Source organism: Pelodiscus sinensis, chromosome 28, assembly GCF_052426305.1.
Source record: "Pelodiscus sinensis isolate ZL-2025 chromosome 28, ASM5242630v1, whole genome shotgun sequence".
Lineage (NCBI taxonomy): Eukaryota > Metazoa > Chordata > Testudines > Trionychidae > Pelodiscus > Pelodiscus sinensis.
In genome coordinates, this window is record NC_143079.1 from 12,681,461 (window position 1) to 12,692,645 (window position 11,185).

An 11,185-nucleotide genomic window follows, 5' to 3' on the forward strand; every position below is an offset into this window, starting at 1 on the left:
CTAACAAACCGCTAGTTCGAACTTAATTCGAACTAGCGGAGCGCTTAATTCGAACTAGTGGAGCGCTTAATTCGAACTAGGTAAACCTCATTCCACGAGGACTAACGCCGAGTTTGAATTAACTAGCTCGAATTAAGGGCTGTGTAGCCACTTAATTCGAACTAGTGGGAGGCTAGCCCTTCCCAGCTTTCCCTGGTGGCCACTCTGGACACCACCAAGGAAACTCTTCTGCCCCCATCCCGGCCCCGGAGCCCTTAAAGGGGCACGGGCTGGCTACGGTGCCCGTGCCAGGTGCAAGCCTGCCAGCACCCAGCCAGCAGACCCTGGCACGGCTCGAGCAAGCCACCCGCTGCCACCCAGCCCTCCGCCTCTTCCCGGGACCAGGCTGGCAGCTCCCGGGAGCCTGCCCAGATCCGCAAGAGGCCTGGTCTAGTGCAGACATCGTGGACCTCATCCACGACCTCCGCACTAGGCACAGGAAAGTGGCCGGCTAGGGCAGGAGAGCTGCCAGCATGGCCACCCAGGAGCAGATGTGCATGAAAATCAGGGTGGTCCAGTGAGACCCCCGACCCTGAGCCCTGAGCATAGAATGGCAGTACTGGGTCAGACCAAAGGTCCATCTAGCCCAGTAGTCTGTCTGCCAACAGCGGCCAACAGTAGGGACCCCGGAGGGGATGGACCGAAGACAATGACCAAGCCATTTGTCTCGTGCCATCCATCTCCAGCCTTCCACAAACAGAGGCCAGGGACACCATTTCTACCCCCTGGCTAATACCACTCCATGGACCCAACCTCCATGAATGTATCTAACTTCTCTTTAAACTCTGTTCTAGTTCTAGCCTTCACAGCCTCCTGCAGCAAGGAGTTCCACAGGTTGACTATTTGCTTTGTGAAGAAGAACTTTCTGTTATTAGTTTGAAGCCTGCTACCCATTCATTTCATTTGGTGTCCTCTAGTCCTTCTATTATGGGAACTAATGAAGAACTTTTTTTTATGCACCCTCTTCACACCACTCATGCTTTTAGAGACCTCTATCATATCCCCCCTCAGTCTCCTCTTTTCTAAGCTGAAAAGTCCCAGTCTCTTTAGCCTCTCTTCACATGGGACCTGTTCCAAACCCCTGATCATTTTAGTTGCCCTCCCCTCTCCCACCCTCTCTCTTCCCCTCTTCCACCTGCTTTTTCCCAGTCTCCCCAGAGGTTAACCCCACCCCCACCCTGAGTATTGTTAAATAAAGAGAGTTTCTATTTTTGAACACACGTGTCCTTTATTTTGTACATCAGGAAGGGGAGCTAGGGAGGGGTAAGTGGAAGGAGGTGAGGGAGGAATGGGGTACGAGCCCCCGATGGGGAGGACTGGGCTGGCTCTGCGGGCTCCTCGGGGTGGAAGCTCTCCTGCAGCCCCCCGATTGACCCTCCCCCGGATGGCAGCCTGTGGCAAGTGCAGCCGGGCTGATGGCCGAGTGCTGTGATGTGCCGAGTGTGGGCATTCAGGGCACTCCAAGCCAGGACTGCTTTGCTGTCCCTCATCGAGGTAGACAAGCGAGCAGGGAACCCCTGAGAACTGTCTGTCCAGGGTAGGGGGCGGGTCCCTTTAAGCACAGCCCTCGGCTAGCCTGAGACAGCATCTCCACACTCTAAGTCCTAACCTGATGTCCTGCCGGCACTGCTTCCGGCCATCCTTAACCCCGGTTCAGGGTCCACTCTGTGTGGACATGCTAGTTCGAATTAGCAAAACACTAATTCGAACTAGTTTTTAAGTCTAGATGCGCTAATTCGAATGAGCTTAGTTCAAATTAACTAATTCGAATTAAGTTAGTTCGCATTAGTGCTGTAGTGTAGACAGACCCCCAGTGCTGTGAATGGGGCACATCCAGCCTGACTCAATTAGCTTCATGGACATGGGCCCCACGGTCGCCAGGTAGCTGCTTTTGTTGTTCTATACCCTGGATTCTGTAATTTCCAGTCAACTCATCTGAGGACGTGGGTTTTGCCCACGAAAGCTCATGACCTCACCTATGTGTTGGTCTCTATGGCTCTGTCTACACAGCAGCCTTCCCCCAGTGCCTCCAGCTGTGGGTGCCGCAGCCCTGCCTGGGGGGTGAACCCTGTCCACAGGGAAACACAAGCGTGTGCTGCCCCACGCCGCACTCCGGCCTCCTACTGGCTCCTGCGCCCCCCAGCCTCACCTGGGCGCGCCGGGCAGCTCCTGGCGTTCAGCTCCTGCCTGCAGTCTCCTTGCTGCCTGAGGGAACCTCCACCCCAGAGGCCTGATTTTTAACCACAGCACCTGCTGGGACCCACCTGCCTTAAAGGGCCAGTCGCACTGTGACAGGCCTGGGTGCAGACTCCCCCTGTGATGTAGTGGGGGGGTCACTGGTCGCTGTGCTTGGGCTGTGGGTGACCCCTACTGGCCTGGCGCTGTAAGCACTGCCCGGGGGGGGGGGGGGAGGGGTCAGCCTGAGGGCCCTCATGTCCCATAGACCGTGACCCAAGCGGTTCTCACCTGGCCAGGGAAGGGTTTGGACACAGGGAGGGGGTGGCTTTGGGAGGGGACAGGGAGAGCAGGGGGAAGCGTGGAGGAAGCAGACTGACCAGTGTAGGGAGTTCAGGGGCCTGTGACCCCTTCCCCCAAGGGAACTAGGGCTGCCGGCCTGTCCTCGTATACCTGCATCGCTCCCATGCTGGGCTGTATCCTGGAGACACAGGAACACCCCCTCTGTGCTACTGGCTGGCGAGTCACCTCTTGCTGCAGTGGGGGGTGCAGGGTCGGACCCCAACGCGCCATCACACCCCACTGTTGGAGGTGGGTGAGATGCCCTCTAGCCTGGCCCCTGTGCTCGCCAGTCACCTTGTAACCTGGTGCCGGTGCCGGCGCGGTGGTGGGGGAGGGCAGGCCCGCCAGCACGGCCAGGTTGCAGGCAGCTCCCCCTTTGGGGATCTCTCATGCTGTGTTCCAGGTGGCTGCCCAATAGCCAGAGCAGGGGCTCCTCCCCAGCATAGGATGCAGCCAGCATAGAGCCCAGGGTCAGCGGACTGACATGGGGGTTCAACCCGTTAGAGGCTGCCCTGTAGCTCAAGGGGGGCCGGGGAGGGAGTGCCCCAGCCAACCCCCAGCCCCAGCCACCGAATGTGGGAAGCCAAGCTGGAGGCAGCAGGGGAGAGGGTATGAGACGGGGGAGGGACACGAATGGCTCTAGTTAGGGCACAGGTCAGGTCTGAGAACATGCCCAGCACTAGGGCTTGTCTCGCAGTGCCCTGCCCCCAGCTCCTCGGGCGGGACCGAGCTGGAGACCAGCAATGCCAAAAGCACTTGCCCCAGTCTAGCTAAAGGAGCAGCTCCGTTAGCTCCCAGCGGTAGTAGGCTGTTATCCCCCGGCGTCTCTGCAGCGACACAGGGCACTTAGCCAGTGCCTGAAACACACGCGTATCCCCTTTGCTTAGTGAACCAGGCAGGAATGGACGCTCATTGACTTGAGACGCGCCACAGCAGTTTGGACAGGTGCTTTTCAGCTCTCTGCTTGGCTACTTATCCAAAAATCACAGAATTGTTTCTGCACCCTGGCTGGGGATCTTTGACTTCCAGTCCAGCCTAATTTGCTGACTGCCACGCGCACCGACCACAGACGTTACAAGCAGGCCAAGGCCATTGTCACTAGTGTATTCAAAATCGACCTGGCAATATTAAATTATTTAATAAATATTTTCCATTTACAAAACAACATCTTAATGATAAAAGAGGGTTCACAGAAATTGCCAACAGTGAAAAACAGTCAGAACAAGTTCATCGCGAATTGAAACAATAAATAGCATTATTACAGAAAACGCTCGTACGGCACGGCCGTGTACATCCCGCTGTGACTAACACGCCTCGTCCCTCGGGAAGAACCCAGTGTGGTCTCGAAACCAGCCATCCTCAGACCCAGTGAGTCCGAGCCAAACTAGCGATCAGCACTGGCTCTGGGAATTCGTGGTTTCATTTGCTACAGCTTTGTAGTTAAACAGACTTAATATGAACACACGTCTCACAGCAAACTCACTCCCCACTAGGGGTCTTTGATCAGCTACTGCCGTTTACTAACATAGTAAAAAGCACTCTGGTTAATAACATAGATGGGTTAAAAAATTAAACCTCACGGTGATTTAATGTCGCGCTGCAGGGAACCCCAGCCTCAGGCTGCGCACCACTGCTCTCCGCTCAAGGGCACGATGCCGGTTTGCATTGTGCTGGGGGCCCGGAGATGGCAGCCAATGGCGTGGCTGCTCCCAGGCCGGCTCCACTGAGCTGTCCAGGCCCCAACCGGCCGGTGGGCGTTGGAGCCGACAGGACTTTGCGGAGCTGCTGGTGTGAGCGGCGCGAGCAGGGCGGAGGAGGCCCCGTGCGCAGCCTTGAACTGACACAGTGATCCTGCACCCGGAGCGGAGCCCCCAAACCTGCATGCTTGAGCTAATACAGCTCATGCAAAGGGAGCGGGTCCCGTGGGGCGCGGGACCCCCAGGCCAGGGGGCTCTGGCCCTGGCTCGGTCACCGACGCTGCGGGCGGAAGGAGGGAAGCCAGCCCCCAGGAAGCCGCTCGTAGCGAGGGCTCTAATGTAGAGTCCCAGGCGGGTCGGGGGGGCTGGCTGCTGGGGCGGGGCAGGGAGCAAGCAGAAGGGCCCATGCACTCGGCGGCCGGGGGCTCAGTGCTTGGCCTGCGTAAGCAGGTAGTTGGTGATGAACACCTCCCCCACGCGGTTGGTGACGGCGACGGGCTGGTTGCTTTCGGGGGAGGTGCAGATGTACCAGCCCCGGTGCGCGGCCGACTCAAACTGGGTGGTGTCCCCGCTCTCCACCTTGTAGAAGATGAAACGCTCCAGCTCGGGGCCTCTGACGTCCTTCAGGAGATCGGCCTCCTGTGGGCAAGGGGCCTGGTTAGAGAGGCCAGGGAGAGAGCCCCGCCAGGCATCTGGCTCCACCCATTGCACCGCGCTGCTGCTTTGATTGCCTGGGGAGGCCCACCGGGCAGGGAGCGCTGCGGCTGGGAGCCAGGGGGCGCCAGTGCTGCTGGAGGCTGGGCGCGTCCCCCAAGCAGCCCGGACTAGCCCTGGGGAGCCGGTAGCCCGGCTGGTGCCTCGCCCACAGCTATTGACTTGGCGAGCTTTATGGCTGGGGTTGGCGCCTGGCGGCAGCCAGGTCCCCACTCGGCTCGCAGGGGCTGGGACTTCGCTGCGGCCGGCCTGATGGAGCGAGACCCCGTCACTCCCTGAGAGCCAGGCCCGGCCAGCCCCCCCGGCAGGGCCCAGCGTGAGACCCCTCGCTCCTGCCATCCGCCAAAGCAGAGCCCCTCACCTCCAGCTGCAGCATGGGCTGCTGGCCGTTGTGCACACAGGACAGGTAGAGACTCGTCCCCTTGATGCCCAGCGCCACCGGGAAGCTCGTGGAGACCTGGACTCTGGTGCCGCTTTTGGGTCTGTAGAGAGCCATGTTCAGCCTCACTGCAAGAGGGGAGAGAGTCAGTGACGGGGCAGGGAGCGGCCGAAGCTGCGGGGCTTTCTCTGGGGACGGTCCCGGGTTCATGCTGGGCCTGGGGCCGGGCTCACCTTGGTGTTGGATGTTGGGGCCTTGCAGATGCATTGCCACCAGCTGGGCCGGCGCCTCCAGCTTGAAGCACTTCTGGTCAGTGTCCCGGATCTCGCAGGAGATGGAGCGGAGGTAGCGGTAGATGGAATTCACCGCGTAGGTGACGCTGTGGCTCTCGAACGAGACGGTCTCTGCAAGCCAGCACGTGCACAGAGGTTACTCTCGCCTCCCGTTCTCTGAGCCCCGCTCGCCTCTCCAGCCCGGGGACCCCACACCACCCAGAGCTTGAGGAACGGATCAGTGGGTGTGGGATTTGATCGTTTCCCAGCTGTGTGTCATGGGCCCCGTACTGCTAACAGCCAATGGGGATTCCCCCTTCTCCTTAGGGCCTGGCGTTGGAGTCCTGCCTTGCTGTGGCTGCGGAGTTCCTGACAGCTGTGACTTTGCTGTAGTGCATGGGCCTGGGGACTGAAGAGCGGCCTGTAACCTTTGGCCTGCCCTTCCCGTGCCACGGTATTTGCCCCCTCCCCTCCAGGAACCTGGCCTTGTGTACCTGGGGCTTCTGTGGAAATGGGGGGTCATTGCACTGGTGGGGAAACCGAGGCCAAGTGAGGGTGGGCACTTAGACAGGCATACTGGTTAGGGCACTAGCCTAGCCCTAGTCAGTTCCTTGCTCTGCCACTGTCTCCTTGAAGTCACTGCCTCACTCCGTGCCTCAGTTTCCCCAAGTGGAGACTAGCCTTGCCCCCAGGGGTGTTGCGGGACAAAGGCGTTAAAGCCTGTAAGCGTTTCGGGCCCCAGCCCCCAGAGCTGCAAGGCACCAAACTCGCGCCCATTCCAGGACCGTGGGCAGCCTGGGGTCACATCAATCCCTCAGTGCGAGACGCCCACGCTGCACAGCGCTGGTGTCGGGGGGCTCCAGAGCCCCCTGCCCCCCCCCCTCGGCAGCAGGGACCCCGGGCCCTACCGAAGACGGCGTCCAAGATGCTGCTCAAGTCATTGTCCGAGAAGAGCGTCGCTTTCGGCTTCTTCATCTTCTCCAGGGCGACCAGCAGCACCACGGACCGGCGGAAGGTCCGGAGAGAGGTCTTCTCCGTGTACTTCAGCTGGATGCCCATGTCGCAGGCGGAGCAGCTCCGGGAGAGGGTGCAGGACCTCGGGCACCGGGCAAGGCTCTGTGGGCAAGGAGACCAGGTGGTGACGCAAGCGGCTGCCTCGCCCTCCCACCCAGCCAAGAGCTGGACCGGGGCAGGAACCGCCTCTGAGCCCTCCGGCCGGGCCTGGCCTGTGCCAAGAGACCCCCGGGGCGACAGGCTGGGCATGCCAGCGGGCCCCAGTGTGAGCTGCTGCTCCCCCCAGCTAACCCCAGAGAGGCCCCTGCTAACCCTGGACGGGGCTTCCCCGGAGATCGGACCCCTCTCCCCTGCTGCCCTCCTCCGCTTTCCCACGGGTGGGGGGGGAAAGGGGAGGCACTAACAGCAGCTAGCCCGACAGGCTACCCCAGGGCCGGCTGCTGCCGGACACGCTGCCCCAGCCCCGCTGGCCGGGCTGCTCACGGGGCCGGAGGGCCCTGACCGAGCCGCGCTGCCGGGCAGCTAACCGGGCTGTGGCCAGATCTGAGCTCCAGGAAGGGGGGGGCTGGAGTCTGCCGCTTACCTTCCCCAGGTAGGGCTGGTCGACTTCGTAGAACTGCTCATCGCTCACGCTGCAGGCAAGGGACAGACAAAGCCGTTAGTGCCAGGGAGAGACTCTCCTGCAGGCGCAGGGGGCTCGGGGCCCACCGCTAAGGCCCTGCCAGGAGACGTAGCCCTGCAAAGGGGGGTGCTTTCACCCTGAGGCGCCAGCACGAACCCCCAGCTCTGAGCCCCGCGACGACAGGGACTCGGTCAGTTACCTGCAGAACTCCAGCGACTCCTGCATGTCGGGGACAGCTGCCATGGCTGCGTCTGGTGGTGAAACCTGAGAGGGGAGAAAGCCAGACCCCATCAGCCTCAGGCCGGGGCCTCTCCAGCTGGCCCTGGAGAGCGAGACTCTGTCTCCCCGCCTAGAGGCCCTGGAATCCACCCGCTGGGCGCCCCTTCCGGCCCTCTCAGCCGACCGAGCAAGGACCGATTTATGGATTGGCCTGACGCCAACGTGAAAGGAAAGGGCCAGAGAGGAGTCTCCGCACATCCGGGCGTCACGCTGGGATTGCCCGGGGTCCAGGCGGGACAGTCTGACCCTATTGCTGGGACAGCCGCAGCGGCGCATGGGGCCCTCGCCCAGGGCCGTGCCAAGCGAACACACCGGCGAGCGCAGCGTTCCCCCCGTCCCTCCGAACGCTGGCAGCCACCAGATCCGGGACGCCGCACGCCAGCCATCCTGCACAAGGGGGCGCTGAGCGCAGGCGGTCCCCAGACGCTGCGCCCTGCACCCCCAGACTCAAGCCGTGCCCCCGCTCAAAGCCCACAGAGGCTTTGCCTCGCCTGCCTCAGAGCCCTGGTGACAGGACCTGCCCGGTGCGCCGGCTGCCACCCCGGCTGCCCCTCCGACAGGACTGCCAGCCCCGAGCGAGCTCTGTGCCCGGTACCTGTGATGCGAGTGCTGGCCCTTCTCGGAGAGTCCGTGATGCCTGCCCCTCGGCGCTGCTCAGCTGATATAGGGCCCCGCACCGGAAGGAGGCGGGTTCTCTGTCAATTTCGTCAGTGGGTAATACACAGAAATGAGGAAGTGTGGTTATGAATACGAACCCCCCCCTGCTCGGGCACGACGCCAACGTGCACATGAGGGATGCCCCCCCTCCCCCGCTGCACTCCCGGCTGATGCACCTCTGGGGCACGGACCTGACACTTCTCCATGCGGGGGCAGGTGATTCCACCCGAGAAACGTCCCTGGGGCCCAGCCAGAGCCCCCGAGTTCCCCCAGGCCAAAGAGCCACCTCTCGGGGAAGCCGGACAGCCAGGGCCCTGTGGCACTGCAGAGCCCCACACGCTGGGCTGGGCACAAGCCCTGATGCCCGTTTGACCGGGACCTGCGAGAAGCGGAGGGCCCATTCCCATGCAGGGACCAGGCCGGCTGGGCACGTCCCTCATGGAGAGCTGGCAGGGGAAAGCGAGGCGCGGGCGCTGTCCGCCAGTCAGCGTGGGGCAGGCTGCCCGTTGGACACGAGGGCCCAGGGAGCTGCATCCGCCTGGCGCCGCAAAGCGAGTGTGTGCGGCTCCCGAGGGGTCAGCCCCTCTGTGGTCGGCCTGGTCAGCAACATGCCAAGGACAAGACGTTTAACCTGGTTGGCCCCGGGCCCCGTGCAGCCGTCTCACCTGGCTCCATCGTCCCGGCACCCTTGCTCTCAAGGCCAGAACCATCCAGAGGGGCGCTGGGCACCAGCAATTTTGGGGAAGACCTGTGGGTCCGGCTGAGGGAAATGTTTGTGCATTCACCGAACCTGCTCTTTCTGGGGCACCAACGCACCCGGGGGTCCCACTCGGAGAACAGTTTCAGCAGGAAAAACCTGAAACTACATAGTGTGGAAATGGTAAAACTTTTCATTTAGAAACAACTTCCCCCTGGACTCTTTGGCAATGACATTCTTGAAACTTGCCAGGGTGTTGCGATAGCCGTGTGGCTCCCAGGGCCCAGAGGCAGCGGCTGAGGTCATATCTTCTGTGGGGCCCGTTTCTGCTGCTGACTGAAAGTGATGAGTGCCGAGCTGACCCTACATCGGGGAAGCGGACAGTTTGCTGCAAAGGGGAAGCAGCTAAGGCGTTCACACAGGTCGCAAGGGAACATTCGAGGTGCACGGGGCAGCCAGCCCCTCCAAAGTCACAGGGAAAAGAAGGGTCGGGGGTCGGGCTGTCGAAACGAGCCCTAAATTCAGAGTAAATGTTGATTCCTGCCGGGGTGTTTGGACTCGAGCAGCGTTAGGAAAGTGACTTGCCTGGCTTGTCTTTCGAAGGCGTTTTGAAATTAAATGCCAGAGCAAAAACAACATTTTTGTAACGGAAAAATGTCCGAAATGGAGCATCTTGCAGCAGCAGCCGTAGGGGGTATCTGTGAACATGGGCGGTGGGTGAATGGCTGGTTTGGGGAGGCACACCCCCAGCCCCGCCCCTTCTGTGCCCACAGGAGCCCTCCCAGCCCCTCTTGCCGCCACTGGCTCCTGCTCCCCCCCCCCCAAACTCCCCTCATTGTGGCTGCTGGTGGGACCCATCCCAAGGCTCAGCCCCCCCCCCGGGAGTGCCACGTTGCCAACCCCCCCACCCATCTTGGACCCCGCCCCCCCAGGACGGCCCTGGTCACCAGTCCCAGTGCTAGCGAAGATCCCGGCAGACCGACAGGGCTCCAGGGGTGGAGACTCCACAGCTCCCAGGGCAGCTCAGTCCAGGGGCTCTCCCCGGAGCAGGATGTCTTTCCCAGAGCCCAGCCTTGCTGCGGCTGAGGCCAGTTGAAGGCCAGTGTGGCTGCCGCGGGTGGGAATGTGGGCGGCCGCAGAGGGGCGCAAGACACCACAAGCACAAGGGGAGCGGCCCCTGGCCGGGGCCGTGCGGCACGTTTCTTTACACACGCTGTAGGAGCAAGCGAGAGACGCCGGCGGGGGGAGCCCAGACTTGGCGGGGAGGCGAGCCGGTAACGGAGGCCGTCGGGAAAGCAGACGTGTTTAGCGCCCATTTTGTTAGACCGGGGCTACTCACTTTGGAAGCCCCGGGGGCCACAATGATACAGCACACGCTGAGGGCCGCAGCGTAAGTGTGTTCACATAGACATGCAAATATATATGCAAATATATGCAAATAGCTTCTCTCACACTGGCGGGCATGAATACAAAGCACTTCCCACAATGCTCCAGGCACCTCCTCTCTGGGGGCTAGAAACGCCGACACCCCGTTCTAGCCAGTCCGTCCGCTTGCGTCTTTCAACGCTCGCCCCGCCTGGGAGACGCCTCGCCGTCGGGGAGCCTGTTCCCAGGGGAGGCCGTGTTCAAAGGATCCCACGTGTGGGCAGGTGTTGAGCCCTGTGTAAACCCAAACCGCACTGCGGGCCACAAACAAACAGGCCCACAGGCCTCGTGTCTGCTCTGAAGGTTAATGGTGACCAGACACTAGCACAATTCCTATTGAAGGTGGGGGAGGAACAAGCCAAACCCGGTGCCAGGAGAGGTAGAGCAGTTAACGCCTTCCAGTCAGCAGAGCCGGGTGAAATTCACTCTCGGGGACTTGACGAAAGAGCTGGACCCTCCATGGAGCCTCTAGCAATCTCCTGTGAGCGCTCCTGGCGATGGGCAAACCCAGCACCTGTTTTCAAACGGGACGGGCGTAGCTAGGGAGTGGGAGGTTAGTCAGTCTCCTTTCAGGACCTCGAACGATTCCAGAGCGAATGATTAAACGAGCCGTTTGTAGGCACTTGGCGGGAGCCTCCCCCCCCCCAGTGAGAGATACTTAAGGGGGAGAATGTGTGACAGGGCGTTCGCCCTGCACGGGCCCTTTAAGGGCAAACCCCGGCCTGGAGCAGGGCCTGGGAGTTTAGCCCCAGCTGATGCTGCTTTAGTTGATTAGGGCCCAGCTGGGAGCCAGATAAGCGCATGGGTGGCTGCTCCCAGGGAGGGCAGTGAGAGCCTGGCTGCTGGGGGAGTAGGAGGCTCCCTGGAGCTAAG

The 11,185-nt window shown here is 61.4% G+C and overlaps 1 protein-coding gene across 2 annotated transcripts; it reads right to left on the minus strand.

Moving 5' to 3' along the window:
* Positions 1-4,054: 4,054 nt before the first annotated feature.
* On the minus strand, positions 4,055-8,168 carry IL1B (interleukin 1 beta). Of its 2 annotated transcripts, NM_001317048.1 has the most exon segments (7): positions 4,055-4,892; positions 5,329-5,474; positions 5,580-5,750; positions 6,527-6,734; positions 7,216-7,264; positions 7,454-7,518; positions 8,129-8,168. In NM_001317048.1, coding segments are annotated over 6 exon segments (831 nt in total). In that variant the 5' UTR covers positions 7,498-7,518; positions 8,129-8,168; the 3' UTR covers positions 4,055-4,679.
* Positions 8,169-11,185: the final 3,017 nt, after the last annotated feature.

Excerpts from the sequence above, each read along its gene's own strand:
- IL1B (XM_089773728.1), bottom strand. The coding sequence starts at position 7,809 with ATGCGCCGCTGCGGCTGTCCCAGCAATAGGGTCAGACTGTCCCGCCTG. Across the intron at positions 5,751-6,526 it reads CATCTTGGACGCCGTCTTCG|AGACCGTCTCGTTCGAGAGC; the intron begins GTAGGGCCCGGG and ends GCTGGCTTGCAG. Across the intron at positions 5,475-5,579 it reads CCCCAACATCCAACACCAAG|TGAGGCTGAACATGGCTCTC; the intron begins GTGAGCCCGGCC and ends CCCCTCTTGCAG.